Genomic DNA, 21514 nt, shown 5'->3' with positions numbered 1-21514 from the left:
ACCCAGACGCAGTGTGCGAGCTGGGTACATTTTGTGTGACCGTTTTTGAATCTGAGTCATTTCAAGGTGGATCATATCTACTTTAACAGGTGATATATTCTTGGAATATTTTGCTTCGGATGTGATCCTAATATGTATAAGTCAGGTTTGGAGGTGCTTGAAAACGACATTTTCAACATTAAGTTCAAATTTTTTTAATTTGGTACTAATATGGCATGTAGAAATTCTAAATTTCAGGAATTTGCGTTAATAATCTTGTAAGCAACAAATTCCTAGAAGAATATTCTCCATAACTTAATCCTTTTTTAAGACATTGTTACAGTACCCAGTTCTACTACCTCACCATTTTGGAACTTCAAGTGTAGTTCCATGACATCTCTCAACTTACTTGTATATTTTAATAAATCAACCCGAGAGAGTGTTCGAAATTGTACTTATTTTTGCTGAGGAATGATATATTTTGTCCAATATTAGCCAAAGGCTGCTCCAATATACAAGCTCTTTGTGCACATTTCCTGTGACCAAAAATAATGAGTCAAGTTTGAACCAAAATGTTATCACTAAAAATCATACGGGAATTTTGATTTTTCAGGTATTTCATTTACCTGATAAGGCTTGTTCATTTTTTCTTATTCCGTATGAGTATTTTGATTTTAACAATGTTTGTACACTACTCCTTTCAAATTACGTTTTTTTCTAGTAGTTTTGAATTAGAATATACATATTAAAGAATCAAATGTATGGGGTTTCCCTCAAATTTAAAGTTATTACGAAAAAAAGGTTTCCAGCTTTATTCAAAATTCACAAAATGCCACGCGAGAAACAATTGAGATCATTTAAATCAAACGTGCCCACCATTGGCAAGAATAACTTTTTTAATGATTATTAACAGAAAACCAAAATTTGGAATAATAAATGTACATGCCGCAAAAGTGTTTTGCGTAATTGGTAGGGAAGCTATAATGCAAATTCGAGTCTCAATTTTCTGTAGGCGATCAATCATTATCCGATAAGTTTGATATACAATTGGATCTTTTGTGCATTCAAATTCATCATTATTGATCAAAATGCAGTTGGTAGATTTCAGATGTTCTTGTAGAGTGCATGGTGGAATCAGCACGAAAAATATGTAAAAAATTATTGCAGCAAGGTTGAATCCAAGAATAATTGAGTATAAAAGAGGATTAGAATTGAAGAATCTGTAATTTAAAGTTACTATTTTCAATTATAATTTAGACAATCAGCCAAATTTTGCTACCGGGACTTTTACACTTACGAGGTGATATAGATACCATTGATTAGACTCCACAACAAGAAAAATGGTGCAAATCCGCCAAGGCTCGAAAGTGAGCCATTGGTAACTAATATCATCTCGAGAATTTCATTCTGTCGGATATCGAATTTTTCTAAAACGCCAATGTTTTTCAATGTTTTCTCTTCTTTTGCTTTTTGCAGCTCTTCATTAAAATAATTAACTTCGCGGTTCAGAGCAGAAGAGATAAAAATGTAAATTGCAAGACAGATTGTCGATATGTACCAAATGTAGAAGTTTGTAACCAGAATGAAAATTCGCGAGAGAAAATTTTGCTCTCCTCTGAAACATTCAAACATTTAAAAAAATCGAAATTTCATTTATCATTCCCAGATTTTCCTAGACTAGAACTTACCCTCCATAATATATCTTTCCATTGATGAAATTGTAGATTATCCAAGACATCATTGCTACAAACCAAGGTATTGAGAAGCACAGAGCAAGAATATGCAGAATACGAAAATTATCCAACTTTGGATTTGCCACCTGTCGTAACATTCGAACTCGTACCAATCGTCCGCAAAACTTTTGGACCAGTCCATTTTTAGTCCACCCAAAAACACAAAGGGAGCACACAAATCCAAATAAGGCAGAATATCCGAAAAAATTTCCTTCTCCCCATCCGAACGATAATGGCTGTAGAAAATATCTCGTAAGTTTTTCTGTTTTGAAACTCAATTTCCACTTACAGTTCCAACTGTTTCCATTAAAATTGGAATTCTTATGAGTGTTACTACGATCATAAAAAGTCCTAAAATGCATGTGAAAATAGTCATTCGTTTAGATTTTGCAGAACAATCTAGCAATGAAAGCTTCACCAAATACCTGAAAGGGCCAAGTAGTTCTGACGATATATCATCTGAAACTTTTCAAATCATTATAGAAAAGTTTATGTATACTTCACCATCGGAAGAAAATACGGGAAGGGTGGACATTCCAAAACTTTTAAAATCAAGTCAACTCCGTTCTCATTTTTCAAACCTTTATACAAAGAAGATCCACAGAAATGATGTCAAATTTCTTTTCTTTTTTGTGACTCGTTACGAATGTGAGTCATTTCAAAGTAGATAACATTCACTCAATTTTGTGATACGGTATTTAATGTTGCGGGAACATACTTATTATTGATTAAATAAATATTGATTTTCAATATAGGTGAAAAGCTTTGGGTATTCAACGGGCTTGAAATAGTTTGAATATAATTACACTCATCTAACTCTACTTTGGCAGTGTTTTAAATGTTCAATAAATTCCTGAAAGAGAGAAGTAACATTTTTTGAGCAGTAGTGAAATCGTTTAATTTGAGATTTTAAAACACGGAAGTTTCTCTACAAATCCCTATGATTAATTTCCTTTTCACGAAAATTTTCGCGAAAAATGAAGCTCTGTTGCGAAATTTAATTTTCAAACTTCCGCCAACAACCGGTCGCGTCGCGTGCGCGCGTTGCGGCTCCAGCTGTCCTCTTGATTCATTCCACTATTTCGCTCTTCCCAACACGCTGTCCTTCTCGGATTTTCCAGTTTAACCGCTTGTTTGATTTGTCATCTTCGTGTTTTCTAAAGCTTTTCTGTCTCATAAATCACTTGTTTTATCTGCTAATTATTGATTTTTTCCAAAAACATTTAAATTTTGAATTTCCAGGGTATAAAACACAAAAAAACTACAAAATGTCGGATCCAGTGGCGGATTTTTTGGCTCGTGAACAGAATTTATTTGCTGATTTTGATGGGGCACCACCAGCAGCTGCAGCAGCTAATCCAGGTAAGATTTTGTTATGAAATTTCATGAAATCGATGATTCATTTGTTTATTTTACATTTAAAGTGATTTTTCTAGATGCGCCAGAAGCCGATGCTCCAGCTCCAGCTCTTGATGATGACTTTGGAGACCTCCAGGTTTTTAACAACTTTCTTCAACAAAAAATATAATATTTTGCTTTTAAGATTGCTGGTGACGAGCCACCACCGGTTGTGCATCCAACTGATTCCGGAGTCGATTTGGATGGACTTGTCGACGACAATGCTGCCGCACCAGCAATCGTTGTTCCTGCCGTAGAACCAATGGTGAATGGAAATCATTCTGCTTCTTCCGGAGGTTCTAAAGGTCCATCACCAATTCTCTCAACTGTCCCAAGAATTGAGGCTGAAAAAATTCGACTGTGGAAAGCTCAGCAAGAGCAACTTCTTTCGAAAAAAGATGAAGCTGAAGAAAAGAAAAAGATTGAACTTCGTGCAAATGCCAAGAAGGAGCTTGAAGAGTGGTATAAACAACGCGAGAAGACCCTTCAATTGTCACATGACGAAAATCTGTAAGTTTTCGAAATTCGATTAGATTCTTAAACACGTAAAACCATTTGCATGAAATATTGAATTCAATCATTTTGAACAAAAATAGCTAAATTATTAGAAATTGCTCAAAATTATACTTTTCCCAATTTTCATTTTAAAAATTGCAGGAAAAACGAGAAATCCAATCAAGAACTTTTCGCCAAGCAACAAGATGGAGATGCTCAATGGGAAACAGTGAACAAGCTCGTTGATCAACAAAAATCGAAGAGTGGAAAGGATCTGAGTCGTCTGAAAACCCTGCTTGCTGGTCTGAAACATGCTGGAAAATAAACAAGTATCTTGAATATTTAACGCAAACACTTATATTTTTCTCGCCGTTATTTTTCCTTCGCATATTCGCTTCAATTCTTTTCACTGTTAAATAATGTATTTATTATTTATGAGCAAAAGTAGTCAAGTTTACGTTTCCCGATTTGGTTGTCATTCACTTTCCCTCCCTCCAGCCACCACCATCATTTTGTGTCGCCCTTCAAATTTTTTTCAATTCAATCCCCTGTTCTAATCAATCCATTTGAGCTCCGATTTCCGATAATCCCTTTCTTGTGATAAGTAAAAAAAGAAGATGAACTGTTTTACCGCCCCATGTTCGTCTTTCTTAATAGCGTATCCGTTCGCTTCTGATTCTTGCTAGGTGTTGTGTTGTGTTGTGGCATGCTCTTTTGTTTTTCTGAAATCTTTAGCCCAACGCAGCCAACATCTGGCAGTTTCAGATGAGTTTTGGAGATGGCAATCCCACGTTCGAAGAACTTATGGAAGTTGTGCAACGGCAGCAAGAAGTTATTGAACTTTTTGAGCAACAAATTGAAGCCTGTCGTATAGAATGTGTGAAACTGGCAGATGAAAGTGAGAGAAAGAGTGAGCTGTTTATTGAAATGGAAAAGACTGAAGAAATTATGAAAAATGAAATTGAATTTTTGAAAGTAAGTGAGAAACTTTTATGTTAATATTATTCACATGACAATATCAGATGTTTTTGAAAAAAGGAAAAGAATAAAATACTATTTGATTATTATCCAGATGCGAAAATTTGCGATTTATGGCTCAAATATGGTCTAGACACGACCGAATATATTCAAATGAAAAATAATGTGCGCCTTTAATAAGTACAGTAGTATCCGCGAAAAGGTGTTTTGAAAGTTTATTTGATATTTTCTTTAGAAAACTTTCATTAAAAAATATTTTTGTGAAACTAAATAATTGAGAAAAAAAAACAAAATGTAGAAAAGAAAGAGGAAATTTTTTGTGCAAAAGAGAAAGGCGAAACTGGAGACTACTGTACTTCTTAAAGGCGCACTCTCAATTTTCATTCGAATAAATTAGGTCGCGTCGAGACCGGACATCGTATTTTTGTCTTAAAAATCGCAAATTTCGCCACGCAATAATACATCCGAAATTTCCACAGACCGGGAATGATTCAAAGCGAAATGAACGGGAGGAGAAAATAACTGATTCGGAGCTGGAAACTGTTGGGGAACTTAGGATCAAATGCAAAGAGGTATTTAAATTCTCGGTCCCGCTACGAGTCAAATATATTTCCAGCTACCGTACCCGTGAGTACGGTATGTTTTATTTTTAATGGGTTGGCTGATATGTATCATGTTTCTAATAATTGTTAATATTAAAAAAGGTTATAAATCAAAAATATTAGAAAAAAACGGATACACGCACAATGAAACTCAAGGGTACGGTAGCTGGCGAATTTTCACTGCAATTTTTGCCATATTTCATGGATCATTTTAAGACCAGTGTAAAAGAGAACATGCATCATTAAAATTACCTGAAATACTTTACCAATTGCATAACTATTCCAACTTTCAGATAACCTTCAACCTAGAAAAACTCAAAACTCAAAACGCCGCACAAGAAGTTGAACTGGAACTTCAAAGGAAAAATAATGAACTTCTTCGATTGGAACTTGATTCCGAACGACAACAAAATTACGATGGAAAGCGCAAAGCTACAGTAACCACTGAATCCATTCAGAAGGATATGCTAGAAAAATGTGCAAAACTTCAAGAAAGTCAGACTAAATATCAAATTGATTTAGCTAGAATGAAATCAGAATTAGAGCTCAAAGAGCACAGGGAGAAACAATTGGAACGACATTATGAAGACATAATGGATGAGATGAAGGAAATTCGAAAAGAAAAATCATCGGCAATGGTGAAATGCTCTGCTATGACTTCTGAAATTGCAGAGCTCAAAACTAAAATTCAGCAGTTGAGAGGGAAGTTACCGAGAAATGAGCATGATATAGAGGATATGAACAAATTGCTTGGAGATCAGAGTCATTTGATTGCTGCGTTGAGGGAAGAGACAAAATTGTTGGCGAGAAAGTTGGAAGGAGACTCCAGGGATTACAGGTAGGGTAGGGGTGATCTAATTGTAAAAAAAGACAGACGCGCTAGAAACAAGAAGACATACCTTCCAAAAGCTTCCAAAGAAGCTAACTAACAAATATCGGTATTTCCTTGGTGTTTTTGATAACAAACCTACCATAAATTGAAAAATTTATTTAATTTACTTGAAATTCAAATACTGGTTTTTATCGTAGATAGGGTCTCGCCACGAATGCATAAACCTAAAAGTTATAGTCACCTGAATAATGCGAAGATCTCAAATTAGTTTTAACTGTATTTAGATACTTATTTTCAGACAAACCATAAAAGTTCTTAAGCACGACAAAAGGGAACTCGAACAAAGGATCGAATCATTTCTACGTGTTGACTAATACGAATTAAATTTACGTGTTACTTGGATTCTTCAATTCGAAATTCCAATTTAATAAATGGTTTTACTTTTATTTTCTCCGCGGTTTCTGTAAAAAATGTATTCGTAAGTTGTCCAGAACTTTGAGATAACTTTTCTTTTGTTTACAGATTGTCAGCGTTGTTGAGCATTATTCAAATTTCTATCCTAGTTCATGTTTTTTGTACGTGCGACTTTTCGAGTCAAACTGAGCATGTGAGGTTAGTGATAGGCTTACTGTAATTTCAACGCCTACAAGTTTGAAGGAGGGCGCATTTATGCGGAATGGTCTCGGCACGCGCGCAAAAGTAATTTTAAGTTTTTATGTGTGCGCCTTTAAAGTTACTGTAAAGATTTTGCTTTCAAATATTCATTGATTTTTCACATTTTCTTCTTTTTCATATTTATTATAGGTAATAAACACAAGAACACGAGAATCGAGGAAGAATTGCAAGAAAAATCTCTACAGTAATCTTAAAGGCGCACTCATCATTTTTTTAAATATGGCCCGCGTGCCGAGACCATTCCGCATAAAAACGCCCTCCTTTAAACTCGTAGAGGTGGAAAATAGGCAACAAAGTAATACATTGATGAAGTATAATATTTGGAATAATTTAAAAAGTACAAGGCCAAATTCCCTTATATGACAGTTCATCTTTTTTCTGTTTAAATTTGGTTGGCCATCCATTCTGTACAAATAATTCAATGTAACCAGTTTCCCGCCAAATTCACGCCCGTATAGCTCAGTGGCAGAGCGTCTGTCTCGTAAACAGAAGGTCGACGGTTCAATCCCGTCTGGGGGCATTTTTTATGTTTTGCAATATTCTAGAGATACTCTCAACTTCTTCTTCGTGGTCTATTTTGGAGTTTCTCTGGCGTTGGTGTTCTTGTCATTGTGGTATAAAACTGTAACCCCAAATATGATTGGCCTCTCTTTGTATACATTTGCAGGTTAATATAATAACTTTTTCAGACTTTTCGCAATTTTTTTTCCAGGCTCATTGTCACTTTACTTCATCGAAGATCTTTATTTGGAAAGCGACAACTTTCTAGCTTGGCCAATTGCTCTGGTATGCTGCGGTTTTTGCTCATTGTCTACTTGTTGGTGGAGTGTTTATCAAGAAAAGTTTCAGAATCTTTGGTAATAACTGTTCTTTAATAAAAGCATCGTGCATATATACTTTATTATAATTGTATTTTTCAAGCGCGCATTACAATATTAGCTTTTTGTTGGACAGAAGTATGGGAATAAATGGACAGAAATAAACAGTTCTAGAAGGCAGTGGGAGTGCTGGTGTTGTTGTGTCGTGTGGTTCTCCCACTACGGGCGGTGAAAAACCTAGAGTTGGGAATTTAAAATAAGAGAATACATATAATAAGGAAACCAAGACTTAAAGACATTCGAGGGGGGTGAAGCTGAACCATTCGCTATCCAAACGCTTCAATTCCACGTGTCGGGGATTAAATGAGAGTAGTATTGGGAACGAGTATCAGATTAAATGAAATTGAGTAGTTTGGGGATAAGTACAATTCGAGAAGAAGGAATAAGTTCAAAGACAGAGGTGGGAAGTACGTTGTGACAAAACCCGTGTACACACGGACAGGGAATGGTTACAATTTCAGAGTTTATATCGGATTCTAAATGTCAAGTTTTCTTCAAAATGTATCTCAAAAAGTTCAAAAAAGGAGGCGCTGAAAAACAGAAAGAAGGGGCTCAGTGTGATTTGGGAAAGACGACGTAGTAGTATGTCCTATGGACACGTGGCTCCGAAAGACATCTGAGAGCACAAAAGTGTTACAGAATGCCATAAGGTGCTGTCGTTTGACCAGTCTGATTGCAAGCAGGGGCATGAGACTCATTGTGTTTGGTTGTCAACATGTTTCGTGGAACCCAGTGAATGAGAGAGTGAGAGAAGGAAGGAAGGAGAGAAGTTACAGGCCTAGACGGTGTGAACGAAAGAAATTGTGAAAGAGTGAGTGAAAGAGATTAAATATATGTGAAGTTTAGAATAGGAATCGCTAGCAGATGATTAAACTACATTGGAAGCTTGATGGAAGAGCTCCGGCTCGATGGATGATGAGCATCGGCGATACGACCAGGGTAGATGTCAAAGAAGATTGAAGTGGTGGATTCTGAAACACAGAAAATTAAAGACAATCAACGATGATCCACACTCGTAACGGCTTGATCTACAATAAACGAGGAACTTGAGACGCAGAGTTATCAACTGATGTCGCACGGTTAAGACTTAACTTAAGAGTATACAAAATCACAATTTTCTGAGCGAAACATTCCCGCATTTATTGTAGATCATACCGTTATGGGACATCCTGACACCACGTGCCATACGAAAACCGTGTGCAAACACCATGCCTAATGCGCTATATTCCTGTCCATGTCCATGTTTCTGATGAATAGGCGTTAGAAAATTAAATATTACCTTCATTTAGATGATATTCTTGTATGTCATGAAGCCGATAGGCCGAATTCATAAAGATCGATGACATCATATCCCGTAGTTCAACCGAGGGTTTTCCCCGAAGTTTGTTAGAATAACACCACCATGTATTGTTTTTTTCTGAAACGATCAAAAAACCATTTCGGAAAGGTAAAAGAACACAAAACGTCAAGAAAAAATTCGACATGTTGGTGAAGAAAGTTGGAAACAGGAGGTAAAAGGAAAAGGTGAAATGGACGGAGGAGGTGTATGTGCGACCGGCGCGCTGGAGACTGATGATGGTCTATCGGAGGTGAGGAGACTGGGAAATAGTGGGCAGAAATCGGATGAACTGATCAGAGGACCGGTTCACTAGGCGCTTGGTCGTCCAAATTGTAGTACGCCTAGGCTAGGCCTAGCCTTGTTGGAATTCATGCTGCGGCGGCAAAAGAGAAAGTAAGCAAAAGGAGTAGTAGGGGAATGAATAAGAGAAGAAAAAAAGGAGAAGACGTACAGCTGAAGTTGGCTGACTGCCAGGCGTATGCGCGTTTCTAGCGGAAAGAGGGGCGGGGGGGCACAAGCTCATCGATCCGCGGCGCCAGACGGCTGGCAGCGAGCCAAGTCGACTAGAGAGAGTATGCGGAGGGAAGAGACGGCAAGAAAGATGGGTGTGGCGTCGTCTCCGCTTCCTTCGCTATACGAATATTCGAAATAGTTTGTGTCTCTGCGTCTCTCACGGGCTCAACGCATTCTCGTCTCACGTCTGGAGCTCGAGAATCGGTGTAAAAGCGATGAAAGTGAAAGGAGCAAGAGAAGGACGCAAGAGGGGAGGGAAAGAGCATGACAGAGAAACAGAGACCGATTTCAATTTCGTGTAATTGCTTTTTGGAGCAAAAATGACGTGCTCGTGGATGTGTGTGTGTGCGCGAGAGTGAAAACACTACTAAATCAAGGAGAAAAAGTGGAAACCGAAAGCCTGGCGCCTTGCCAGAAATTCATTGCAAGTGCAGAGAAGGTAAAAGGGAGAGAAAAGGCGGGGAAGAGAGACGCATACACGCCAAGAGACACAGGTATTTGATCACGATGAGCAAATAATGTTGCGAGTTTTGTGCGAGAGAGTGCTTTTGTTTGAAATGAGTGATTTGAAGACGAGATGGGTAATGATTAAACGGCGGACAGTCAGATTGAAAATGATTAATTGATGTGAAAGTTAAAATTTGATTTTTAAAAGTAGTACGTGGCGAGAAATTTCCTAAAAGATAGTTTTCAGTTTTGTGGAATTTACAAACAGAAAGTTCTAGAATATTCGCAATATTGCAAATTATTTGATCGGACAAGTCTGGGGTCTAACACAGACTCCGAAACAACTTCGATAGACACTTAGCTTTGAAATAACGTGGAGATTGTACAAACATGCAACTTTTGACCAAGTGATAGAAAAATGATTCTGATCTAGAAAAAGAAAAATTATATATGCGACAAGAATGCTATTTCATGAGCATATTTTTTAATCCAAGGTGGCTCGTGAGATCTACGTAGGATATAATCTTTTCAGGAATTTCGTATTATCTTCAATGAAATGTTATTGATGTTCTGGAATGTTTTTCAGTTGGCGACTTGAAATAATTTCTACCCTTTTCTTGTCAAAAAATTGTTGATGTCTATAGAGAGGGGGTCTTCTCATTTTTGTTGTTCGCTTTTTTTTTTGTTTTTCGGTGTCGTTATTTTTAGTTTTGTTTTTTATAGATTAGTCTGCTTTTTTCACGTAAACATGTATTTTTTACTTTTTCTTTTCAATTCCTTGCTGTGACAATTCACCGGAAGTTAGTCGAATACTGACATAAAACGCTTTTAGGATATACGTAGGAAGTGAGCCAGCGAGAGTTCACGGAACCACTGACGTCATGGATTCTGGAGGAATAGAAATAGAAGCCAATGAAGTGAGAAATGGAAGAAAGAGAGAAAAAATAAATATGGAGGCAAATGAGAAACCATTTTGGATGGCTGGAATTGTATGAGATGGGAAAAAAAAATGAAAAGGGGAATGAATAATTCTTGCGTATAGATATTTTTTTTGGTTTTGTGGTCTATCATTTATTGGTTTATTGGCTCGCCGCCATGAGTCATTTTATTTTTCCAAGAAAATCAGAAATCTTCCATGTTCTGTGAAAAACAAGACCAAACAAATATAAAAAAGGAAGAAAATTACCAAAATGTGTTATCACTGGAGGGTCCGATTTTGGTTTAGTGTGGTTCCTGCATTCATGCAAGGCATTTAAAAACGTCCTTCTGTCTGGAATTTTAAAAACTACCAAGTTGATATTTTTGCTAATTATCTTAAAAACACATTTAAACATGGGTTAAGTGAAATATTGAAAAAAATCTGTAGTATTTTTTTTGGAATGGAAAACTTTTTTATTTATTTCAGTTCTGGAAAAAGCTAGATATTTTCTAGCAAAAATTACTTATTTTCACTGATTCTATCTATTATTCATGTTTGTCCTGAAATATTTTTCGCAAAGTCTAAAAAATACAAGGAAAAATTCTTTAGACAATTTTGCCAACAAAGTATTTATTCGATATGGAAATTCGTGATATACGCAATAACAATTTTCTAAAAAAATTGCGTAATACGATACCAGAATTTATGATGAAAGCATAAATAATAAACTAATCCGTTTACCTCATTTATGTGATGTTTGATTTTTTAGTATTTTGTGTGTTTTTCATTTCCTGGGACCATATTCTAATTTTTAATATAGAGATACTGGTAAAATCTACAAATAATTATTATCGCTGAAACATTTATCAACTACGAGGAGTGGTACGTCGAGGAACAACTGTTGTAGCTGGTGAGAACATTTGTCTGCAACAAGATTCGTTGAAAAATCGTTTGTTCAAACTAAAACTCACTTTCTTTGACAAAAAATAATTCGCCGAAATGCAGGAAAAGTAGCAACCAATACAATAGTACTGACAATAGAATGAGTTGAAAATAAGCAGATGAGAAGATTTCCGATAAGTTCAAAGCCTGTTACTTGTAAAATTACATCAGCTAAAAGAAGTCCGACGGGTATAGCAAGCCAAACGATTAACACAAATAACTGAAAATTAAATAAATTACTGTATTTCGTTGATCGATCAAATCCCTACAGATAAATCGACAATTGTTCTAGCATGCGAGTACTGAGATAAAACTGTAAACTTTCAAATTTACTCACTACGTTTTCGCGCGAATATGTTGAAATAAATTCTAACATAATAAATTCTGTCTTTCTTGAATGAAAGTGCAAGTTTTGGTAAAAGGCCTCACAATCAAGTCTCTTATCTCGAAGCGCAAAATGGGCGTTCTAACTATTAAAGGAGAGACTATAGTTTTTTGGAGCGTTTTTACATTGCTATTGGAAAAAAATCCAGACAAAAAATAACTCACTTGTGCCACCAAGCTGAACATTGCGGATATATGTTTTGAATAAGTCTTGGCCGCCATAAACTTCCTATGGCCATGCAACATATATAAGATTTGAAAATAGAAATATAGAATTAAAGAACAATATAAAACAAAAGTGAATATCATGAAGATTAGAGTTAAAATAATAGGAATTGAAGAATCGGAGTACATCTCTACATTTGGCAAAATCAGCAATGGCAGCAAATACGGGAATTTTTCTTTTGCAATTTTTGTTTCTTCGGATTTGTCCAGATTTGAAAGTGCGAAAGATACGCAAACGAGAATTGGTGGAATGTGTAGAAAACCTTTTATTAAATACTTTTTCACAGGATCCATGATTCGCTTTTGATCAATCATTGCGACACTCTGGTGTTTCCTCATAAAACTGCATAAAAGTGAGCAAATTTGGAGCACAATCAAGCTAAGGATCATATTCTGAAAATTTAATGTATGATCAGTTTGAAAAATAAGTTGTTAAAAATTAAGACTCCGACCAATCAGCCATCGGAAAAGAACATCGGTTGCTTTCAAACGATTTATTCTAGTTATTGTGCATTTTTCATAGCTGAATGTTAAAGCTATGTTTCGAAAAACAATTTTAGAAAAAAAAGAACATAAATTTCTTCAACTCACAATTTGAAAGTGGGTTCTAATTGAGAACCACTTCGAATATATCCCATTTGAAACTGCAATTAAAGCTGGAAAATATGTTATTGGAGCAACAAGTAAAGTTAAATGAATATCAAGAAGTATACACATTATCTGAAATATTTCTTTCAAAATTTTGAAATAATCTACCCTAATATTACCTGAAAATAAAGCATATAATACCGATATGTTCCAATATTTCCTGATTTGAAGATCAGTAGATAAATAGCTATGGAATTGTTAATTACACAAATAATACCAGTATAAAAATAAAATCGTGTTTGTGCAGTTGCATCGAAATTCATGGAAGTATGGTTTTTGCTAAGAGTAACTTAACAAGTGATATCGAAAAATGATTATTTGGCTGAGCTCAATTTGATTTTCAACGCAGTAAGACGTCTAAAATTGAATGACTAAAAATTTGATTAATTGAAAAGCGAGCAGGTGTGTTAGCCCGGAGATCAAGTTGTGAATAATAGTTTTTTTGGTAATATGGTCACAAAGTTGCCATTTCAATTAATTCAAGACAAAACTGCAAATGACCAATGTATGGGCGGGGACTGTTTCGAGAATCTTTGTAATTACATCCATTATCGGGTTTTACTGTGAGTTTTGTCGTATTTATTTTAAATTTCATGAAATTCTTATGATTTTTTGTATTGCTGTGTTAGGATTCGTCTTACCTTTATGTACAAAAATAGTTTAATTTTTTTTAGCAGACCAATATCAATCTTTGTTGTTTTATGACACATTAAATAGACAAATGCAGATTATCCGAATAAAAAGTTTACACCAACTTGTTTAAACACTTGATCAAAGTTTGAAGTCTAGGGAATATACCATTTCCCATCATTTTAATACTGACCTACAGACATGACAAATTTGTTCCGCAATTTAGCAATATTTTTTACTTTTTTCAATTTTGTGTTTTCGGCCCCATTTTCAGCCAAGGGAGATGTGTCGACTTGTCTTAAAATATTCTACATCGCTGCTTATGATGATGATAACTTCGAGTGTGTAAAAGAATTTGATTTTTTCTCGGTTTGTCCAAGACCTTGAAATGTAAGAATTTAGAGTTTTGCAGAATAATATGACAACTCAAAAAAGTGCATTCACAGCTGGAAAATCCTGTTTTTTTCAAATCGTGAAAGAACAATGCAGTACACCAGATTACACTTTAATTTCTTCGAATTATGACACCTTCGTGCAGGAGTTCACCACACCGCCGAAGGATGACTCAAATTGTTCGGATACTTACTACATGTATAACCAAGCAAAATGTGAAGCTATGATGTCGGATGTTGCACAAAAAACGTTAAAAATCTCCAAAGTTGATACGAAAATTAATGATACAAGGATTTTGAAGTTGGTTGAGCAATGCAAAAATGTACAGGTATAGTGCCGTTTTAAGTTATCCGAATCAGGTTTTCAACGACATCAAGTAATGTTGTAGTTTACTTGAAAACGTGTCAGTAGGAATACATTAATTCAGATGACCCAATAAAATTACTGCAGTAACAGGCAGAGTGTAGGTACACGTCTGAACACTTGTGGGATTTCTTATAGCTTGACGTCATTGACTTTGTTCCGCAGTAAGGCGTCATTTAGGTGTACGTGATTGATCAGAGCCCTATTTCAGATTTTTTGCAAAATTAGGGTCTGCCCATTGACACAACTCTTTGTCATATAATTTCATCCACATTACTTTTTTAGACGTGCATGAACTCAACCTGCAACGCTCCCGATCTTGATCGCAGAATGGCAGATGATATGTGTGAAGCAATTGAAATGAAGAACTCACCTTTCATGGCTTGTCAGTTCAAAATTCACAAAGAACGTCCAGATTTATCCAAGTATACTTGTACGGACAGCATCGGTTCTGAGAATGAAAACATTTCTGTTCAAATTGAAGCTTTTACCACAAAAAAAGACTGCACAAAATCAATAATGGAGGGGATTTGTGGAAAATCGGCAGTGGAGAATTTCGATCAATACGCACAAATTTCAGTAAAGAACTTGAATAAAATGGCAAGTTTCATGATGCAACTTCGAGTTCAATAAACAAATAAATATTGATTTTATCCATGAATATGTTATACTCTCAAAGCTATAATTGAAAACCAAACAGTATTTTTAGATTTAACATGAATTTATTCAAGCGGCGTTCGAGTGTCCCGTATCGGTTTGATCTACAAGAACCTTAATTGGACTTCCTGGCCGGGCTGGGAACAAAAAATCATTTTGGACCAGAAAAAAGAAAAAATTAGTAAATTAATAAACCGAAAAAGCTCATCTCTGATACTGACACCACTTTCTGCTTTCGTTCGTGTGCCAACTCTACAGTAATCGTACAGAAATTTTCCATTAAATTCATTTCATGAATAAAACTAACAAACGTATACCGTAAAGTGAGATGAAAGTCGTCAAAGATAGGAATTTTATCTAGTCAAAGTATTATAACTATAGTTTTCAAAATATATGGCAATTGACAGTATCACCAGATCAAAATCCCAACAAATAATTTAGTGCGGGGGCTGTTGAACATATGCACACATATAGAGAATTTAATTGAGTATTGGTCAAACGATTTTGTGAATTTTCGCAGGCTTAGGCGCATATATTCAATCATTTTAATCGTTTACCACATTTTCATTGTTTTATTGCAAAAAAAAAACGTACTTTATTGTTTTATTTATTTTTTAAAGCAAACTCTTGAACAATTGCTTTGTAAACGTATTTTACAATTGCAGGTTAATATGCTGATTTTTCGCATCACCCTATCCTTGTTTTCATAGAAATTTCGAAAAGCTCTATTTTGAAAAGCGACGAATTTAAACACTACACGAAACTGTTTTATTTTTCCACTTCCGATCGTATGTACCCATGTGCTCTTAAATATGACTTCACATCGGTTTGTGGTTGTTGATAAACTATGAACAATTGGAGATTACAGAACAACTTGGCTGCTCAAAAGAAGTCTTTCATAAACGGAAAAGCCTGTTTCTTCAATATTGCCGAATATAATTATTCTGACGAACATATTAAATATTTAAAAAAGAACTATGACAAAGTGGTCAAAATTATCACCACTAAACCGAAGAATGAATCGAATTGCGCGGACCTTTATTATATGTTCAACGAATGTAGATGCATAGCAAACATTTTTAGAGCGTCTCAGTCGGTTTACGAAGTATCAATAATCGATATGAGCATCAATGATACAAGATTACTAAAAGCTCAGAAAAGCAGTACTGCAGCAAAGGTAGAGTGTTGCCAAACAATTTTGTTTGTTTTTGAAACTCTTAGGTTTCACTTACCGAACCTTTCGTTACAACTTCCAAAAACTAGAGCAGGATTATTGAAAGGAATCAGATAATGAATAATAATAAACTTTTTTACAGAATTGCTTGACAGGAAAATGCTACGCAGGAAACTCCAATAGAGAAATGGCGGTGAGGGATTACGAGAGCCTCGTTTTGAAAAATTCTGAGTTATTCGCTTGCTTTAACTATATCCAGAAGACAAAACCGAATCTTTCTAATAACAAATGTCTCGATTTTGATTTTTTCGCAACAAATTCCAAAGCAAAGGTCGAAATATTTACAACAAAGAAGGCATGCACGAAAACAATAATGGCAAACGTTTGTGGTGCGAAAGCTGTGAAAGATTATGAGAAGTATAGACAACTGGCAGCCAAAAAACTGAAAGATTTGAATAACGTGTTTAATATGATGCAATAATGTATGGAAAATAAAAATTAAATCAGATAATTTGATTGTTTTTCCATACAATTTATTTGCACGACATAAATACGAAATCCGCTCACAATTGTTTTTTAGTTTCATGAATGGTTTGAAAGTTCAGCCGAGAATGAAAAATCAACATTTTAATCTATAAATTTCAACCAGAATGGTAATGCGGAAATCATCAAGATTCCAGGATTTCGAGATTCCCGGAAAGCGGCAATTGACAAATTAGCGGTTTAAAGATTTTCGGAAATTTCATTAACTATATATAAAAAAATACAGTTCGTCTGTCCGGAGTTTGTAGTCTATGTAGTCTTTGTAGTCTGTGACGTCACGCCCAAATTTCAGTGAGAATAGTGGGCGTGGCACCCTTCGTGGTGAGACCCATCGTGGTGAGACCCTTCGTGGTGATACCCTTCGTGGTGAGACCCATCGTGGTGAGACCCTTCGTGGTGAGACCCATCGTGGTGAGACCCTTCGTGGTGAGACCCTTCGTGGTGAGACCCATCGTGGTGAGACCCTTCGTGGTGAGACCCAAAATGTTGGCGGGAAATTCAAATTTTAAGTGAAAAAAATTTTGGCGGGAAATTCAAATTTTCAGTGAAAAAATTTAGGCGGGAAATTCAAATTTTCAGTGAAAAAATTTTTAGCGGGAAATTCAAATTTTCAGTTAAAAAAATTTTGGCGGGAAATTCAATCAGTGAAAAAAATTTTGCCGGGAAATTCAAATTTTCAGTGAAAAAAATTTTGGCGGGAAATTCAAATTTTCAGAGAAAAAAATTTTGGTGGGAAATTCAAATTTTCAGTGGAAAAAATTTTGGCGGGAAATTCAAATTTTCAGTGAAAAAAAATTTTGGCGGGAAATTCAAATTTTAAGTGAAAAAAATTTTGGCGGGAAATTCAAATTTTCAGTGAAAAAATTTGGGCGGGAAATTCAAATTTTCAGTGAAAAAAATTTTAGCGGGAAATTCAAATTTTCAGTGAAAAAATTTGGGCGGGAAATTCAAATTTTCAGTGAAAAAAATTTTAGCGGGAAATTCAAATTTTCAGTAAAATAAATTTTGGCGGGAAATTCAATCAGTAAAAAAATTTTGCCGGGAAATTCAAATTTTCAGTGAAAAAAATTTTGGCGGGAAATTCAAATTTTCCGTGAAAAAAATTTTGGCGGGAAATTCAAATTTTCAGTGAAAAAATTTTGGCGGGAAATTCAAATTTTCAGTGAAAAAAATTTTGGCGGGAAATTCAAATTTTCAGTGAAAAAATTTTTGGCGGGAAATTCAAATTTTCAGTGAAAAAATTTTGGCGGGAAATTCAAATTTTCAGTGAAAAAATTTTTGGCGGGAAATTCAAATTTTCAGTGAAAAAAATTTTAGCGGGAAATTCAAATTTTCAGTAAAAAAAAATTTTGGCGGGAAATTCAAATTTTCAGTGAAAAAAATTTTGGCGGGAAATTCAAATTTTCAGTGAAAAAAAATTTTGGCGGGAAATTCAAATTTTCAGTGAAAAAATTTTGGCGGGAAATTCAAATTTTCAGTGAAAAAATTTTTGGCGGGAAATTCAAATTTTCAGTGAAAAAAATTTTGGCGGGAAATTCAAATTTTCAGTGAAAAAATTTTTGGCGGGAAATTCAAATTTTCAGTGAAAAAAATTTTAGCGGGAAATTCAAATTTTCAGTAAAAAAAAAATTTTGGCGGGAAATTCAAATTTTCAGTGAAAAAATTTTGGCGGGAAATTCAAATTTTCAGTGGAAAAAATTTTGGCGGGAAATTCAAATTTTCAGTGAAAAAAAATTTTGGCGGGAAATTCAAATTTTCAGTGAAAAAAATTTTGGCGGGAAATTCAAATTTTCAGTGAAAAAAACATTTGGCGGGAAATTCAAATTTTCAGTGAAAAAAATTTTGGCGGGAAATTCAAATTTTCAGTGAAAAAGTTTTGGCGGGAATTTCAAATTTTCTGAGAAAAAAATTTTTGGAGGGAAATTCAAATTTTCTGAGAAAAAGATTTTGGCGGGAATTTCAATTTTGGTTTTGGAATCATCTGGAAAATTCCATAAAATTCTATAATGTTCTAGAACTTTCTGGAAAATTCGAGAAAATTCTGGAATGTTCCAGAACTTTCTGGAAAGTTCCAGAACCTTCTGGAAAGTTCCAGAACCTTCTGGAAAATTCGAAAAAAATTCTGGAATATTCGTGGTGAGACCCATAAATTTTGGCCGAAAACTCAAAATTTCTGAGAAAAAATTTTTGGCGGGAAATTCAAATTTTCTGAGAAACTTATTTTTAGCTTAAGTACCACCTGGAACTGGCGAGACCCATCGTGGTGGGACCCTTAAAAATATGGGCGGGAACTTCAAAATTTATGAGAAAAGAAATTTTGGCGGGAATTCAAATTTCCAAGAAAAATTTTGGCGGGAAATTCAAATTTTCTGAGAAAAAGATTTTGACGGGAAATTCAAATTTTCTGAGGAAAACATTTGGCGGGAAATTCAAATTTTGGTTCTGGAATCAATTTTTTGTTTCAGCACCTTCTGGAAGTTTCAAGAAAATTCTAGAATGTTCTAGAATCATCTGGAAAATTCAAAAAAGTTCTGAAATGCTCTACAACCTCCTATAACTGTAGGAGTTTTTATTTGTTTCGTCACATCTATATTCAAAGAACTTACTATTAGTAGTTAATTATTCAGACTTCTCCAGTTAAGGAAAGTTATTAACTTATTGAAAAAACTGTAACTCTGTGGAATTTTTTCGGGGGAGGGGGACAGCTCGCCACGCCAATAGTGAGAAAAATAGTGTGGTGCGCGGACCTCGAATGATGTCGGCGGCTGATATTACCTGGGGTACCGCTTTTTGCCTTTTCCCCGTGAGTGAACGAGAAAAAGGCGGGGACTATTTTGGCGTACACGCAACGCAGTTTTATAATTTTGAGTGTAGAAAAATCAGAACATTCTAACTGTCTCTTTGAATTTTCTGAATCGAATACCATGGAAGAAGAAAATGCGATTTAATCGACGAAGTTTCAACTTTTTTAATGATACATTTTTGAATGATTAAAAAGACATCTATGTGTTATACATTTTGAACTCCGCCAGTCGTTGGCCGCGCCGGAGGCGCGGTCATCGGCTGGTATAAAAATAAAAATATTTCAACAATTAACTGACCTCAGTATGACGTAGTTTGCATCGTGTGTATATTCTATTTTCCAGAGAAAACTTGAAGACAACTCCGGCATTTGCCGCGCAATTCTGATTTGAAAGTGATTTCCACGTTTGTAAAGATAATTTAATTGTTTCCTTCCTTATGACACATCATCCAATAGTTTACAAACCACTAATCCATGTGACGATTTTGAGTCTACTATAGTGTTAAATATTTGACCGAAGATTAAAGTTTCAAAGTTGCCCCTTGTTTTTTGTTTTACAAACAGTTTACTATTATGATAGTTTGTCATGCGTGAAATTTCTATAGTTCTGGTAATTCATCTATCGCTGGCTTCATCTCTGTCTCCGCCGATTGCAACAAATAACCTTCTCGTTGAGTGCATTTCACTGTTCTATTCTGCTTCTTACAAGGAAGACTGTTCAAAAAACTTGGATTTTTTGTCGGTGAGCTGGACTAGAAATAAATTAAATTTTCAACTTGAGAATTTCAGACTGATCTTTCTGCTCAACGAAAAACGTTCACGTCGGGAAAATCGTGCGTTTTAAAAATAACCAAATCAAAATGCACTTCCTCGGATTACCAATACTTATCTGCAAACTACGACAAAATTGTGAATGATATCACCACTAAACCAAAAGATGAATCCAATTGCTATCTCCCGTTCTATATGTACAATATGTTCAAATGTGCTTCAATGATGGAAAGCGTCGCCGACCAAACTTCAATGTTGTCGACAATTAAAACAATTAATGATACAAGAATGATTAAAGCAATTGATCAATGCAATGATGTAAAGGTGAGAGTTGGCAACTTTAAAAGGGACGATGGATCCTCTCGGCATTTGCCTTCAGCTTTTTCCCAAGGCTGGCTCGAAAAACTATAGTCTTGTGGCGTTCTAAACTTTTGTTGTTGCTTTGGCAAGAGGTTTTGGCAGGACTTGTGTTAAGCTTTGGTGGAGCCTGAATTCAAGTCTTCTCAAAGTCTTGCCCAATTTCTTTTAAGATTTAATTAACTTCTGAACCAAGTTAATATTTTTGGCCGAAACTTGAGACAGCAACTGGAGCCAAATTCCGCGTTCTACATCCTTCCGCATTACTGGTATCATGAATTTTAAAGCTTCTAAGAAGCTTTGCTGAAGTGAATAAACTTGTAAAGTTCCGTTGATTGTTGAAATATCTTTCAGTAGGCGCGAACAAAACCAAATGACCAGATATTTGAAATTTGTACCGAATAAGTACCAAATAAGAAAAGAGTACTAAGTTATATTTTCAAGGAGTTTTTTTCAGGTTTGCATGGCTCCATCTTGCTACGCGTTTGAATCCGAACGACAAATTGTAGCTACTGCATGCAAATCTATCGAGATGCAAAACACTGGCTTCATGTTCTGCTTGAAGAAAATTGGCCGTGAAAAACCCGATTTATCGAACTATAAATGTATTGGGAATTATGATTTCTCGATGACAACGTCGGAAATGTTCACAACAAAAAAATGGTGCACCAAGTGGATTATGAGAAAAATTTGTGGAAATCGGGCAGTGACCAATTTCCAAAAATATGCCGCAATCACTGTGAAAGCTCTTGAACTATCAGATGATTAAAATATTTTTGCCCCTATAAATGATTAATTTTGAAAAAAATGTTTCACTAAAATTTGTTTCCAATTGA

The 21514-nt window shown here is 35.2% G+C and overlaps 9 protein-coding genes and 3 non-coding genes across 14 annotated transcripts; 7 read left to right on the top strand and 5 right to left on the bottom strand.

Annotated features, from left to right (window-relative positions):
• Positions 1–841: 841 nt before the first annotated feature.
• On the bottom strand, positions 842–2247 carry srr-10 (Serpentine Receptor, class R; the record flags this gene model as incomplete). Its single annotated transcript, NM_171483.1, has 5 exons — positions 842–1199; positions 1277–1594; positions 1668–1948; positions 2002–2171; positions 2217–2247. 5 exons carry the CDS (start codon positions 2245–2247, stop codon positions 842–844), a joined length of 1158 nt encoding a protein of 385 aa, NP_741566.1.
• Positions 2248–2954: 707 nt separating this feature from the next.
• Positions 2955–4242, top strand: clic-1 (Clathrin light chain). The gene is made up of 4 exons (NM_072598.8): positions 2955–3074; positions 3149–3207; positions 3256–3620; positions 3768–4242. The coding sequence occupies exons 1-4, from the start codon at positions 2981–2983 to the stop codon at positions 3928–3930; spliced, it is 681 nt and encodes a 226-aa protein (NP_504999.1). The 5' UTR covers positions 2955–2980; the 3' UTR covers positions 3931–4242.
• On the bottom strand, positions 4092–4304 carry T05B11.9. Its single transcript, NR_069027.1, has one exon. It is a non-coding gene; the product is annotated as an Unclassified non-coding RNA T05B11.9 (non-coding RNA).
• Positions 4305–4370: 66 nt separating this feature from the next.
• On the top strand, positions 4371–6461 carry T05B11.7 (uncharacterized protein; the record flags this gene model as incomplete). Of its 2 annotated transcripts, none has more annotated exons than NM_001028933.4 (4): positions 4371–4580; positions 5063–5155; positions 5479–6023; positions 6316–6461. In NM_001028933.4, 4 exons carry the CDS (start codon positions 4371–4373, stop codon positions 6389–6391), a joined length of 924 nt encoding a protein of 307 aa, NP_001024104.2. The 2 variants fall into 2 exon arrangements, with proteins under 2 accessions (NP_001024104.2, NP_001391181.1); NM_001404189.1 differs by having other exon boundaries at positions 4498–4515; positions 6316–6391.
• Y97E10C.2 lies at positions 6311–7571 on the top strand (the record flags this gene model as incomplete). Of its 2 annotated transcripts, NM_001404188.1 has the most annotated exons (4): positions 6488–6495; positions 6540–6629; positions 7238–7359; positions 7405–7571. In NM_001404188.1, the coding sequence occupies 4 exons, from the start codon at positions 6488–6490 to the stop codon at positions 7551–7553; spliced, it is 369 nt and encodes a 122-aa protein (NP_001391185.1). The 2 variants fall into 2 exon arrangements, with proteins under 2 accessions (NP_001391186.1, NP_001391185.1); NM_001404187.1 differs by lacking the exon at positions 7238–7359 and having other exon boundaries at positions 6311–6495; positions 7405–7567.
• Y97E10C.t1 lies at positions 7141–7212 on the top strand. Its single transcript has one exon. It is a non-coding gene; the product is annotated as a tRNA-Thr (tRNA).
• On the bottom strand, positions 7549–8987 carry Y97E10C.1 (uncharacterized protein). Its single transcript, NM_171482.7, has 2 exons — positions 8850–8987; positions 7549–8541 (listed from the first exon to the last, which is right to left on the bottom strand). Exons 1-2 carry the CDS (start codon positions 8917–8919, stop codon positions 8444–8446), a joined length of 168 nt encoding a protein of 55 aa, NP_741565.2. The 5' UTR covers positions 8920–8987; the 3' UTR covers positions 7549–8443.
• Positions 8988–11755: 2768 nt separating this feature from the next.
• Positions 11756–13372, bottom strand: ZK105.8 (Serpentine Receptor, class H; the record flags this gene model as incomplete). The annotated part of the gene is made up of 5 exons (NM_001038434.3): positions 13329–13372; positions 13107–13289; positions 12931–13059; positions 12280–12732; positions 11756–11950 (listed from the first exon to the last, which is right to left on the bottom strand). The coding sequence occupies exons 2-5, from the start codon at positions 13248–13250 to the stop codon at positions 11756–11758; spliced, it is 921 nt and encodes a 306-aa protein (NP_001033523.2). The 5' UTR covers positions 13251–13289; positions 13329–13372.
• On the bottom strand, positions 12919–12939 carry 21ur-14055. The gene has a single exon (NR_069026.1).
• A 426-nt stretch (positions 13373–13798) lies between the features above and the next one.
• On the top strand, positions 13799–15029 carry ZK105.6 (T20D4.11-like domain-containing protein). The gene is made up of 3 exons (NM_072597.5): positions 13799–13986; positions 14030–14338; positions 14659–15029. The coding sequence occupies exons 1-3, from the start codon at positions 13819–13821 to the stop codon at positions 15004–15006; spliced, it is 825 nt and encodes a 274-aa protein (NP_504998.3). The 5' UTR covers positions 13799–13818; the 3' UTR covers positions 15007–15029.
• Positions 15030–15820: 791 nt separating this feature from the next.
• On the top strand, positions 15821–16685 carry ZK105.14 (T20D4.11-like domain-containing protein; the record flags this gene model as incomplete). Its single annotated transcript, NM_001351870.1, has 3 exons — positions 15821–15856; positions 15899–16207; positions 16347–16685. 3 exons carry the CDS (start codon positions 15821–15823, stop codon positions 16683–16685), a joined length of 684 nt encoding a protein of 227 aa, NP_001338844.1.
• A 3451-nt stretch (positions 16686–20136) lies between these two features.
• On the top strand, positions 20137–21447 carry ZK105.5 (T20D4.11-like domain-containing protein; the record flags this gene model as incomplete). The annotated part of the gene is made up of 3 exons (NM_072595.4): positions 20137–20292; positions 20340–20645; positions 21136–21447. The coding sequence occupies 3 exons, from the start codon at positions 20137–20139 to the stop codon at positions 21445–21447; spliced, it is 774 nt and encodes a 257-aa protein (NP_504996.4).
• Between the last annotated feature and the right edge of the window lie 67 nt (positions 21448–21514).

This window comes from Caenorhabditis elegans, chromosome V, assembly GCF_000002985.6.
Source record: "Caenorhabditis elegans chromosome V".
In the NCBI taxonomy this organism is placed as follows: Eukaryota; Metazoa; Nematoda; class Chromadorea; order Rhabditida; family Rhabditidae; genus Caenorhabditis; species Caenorhabditis elegans.
Note: the sequence above shows the minus strand (reverse complement) of the source record. Positions and strands in the feature narration are given on the sequence as shown.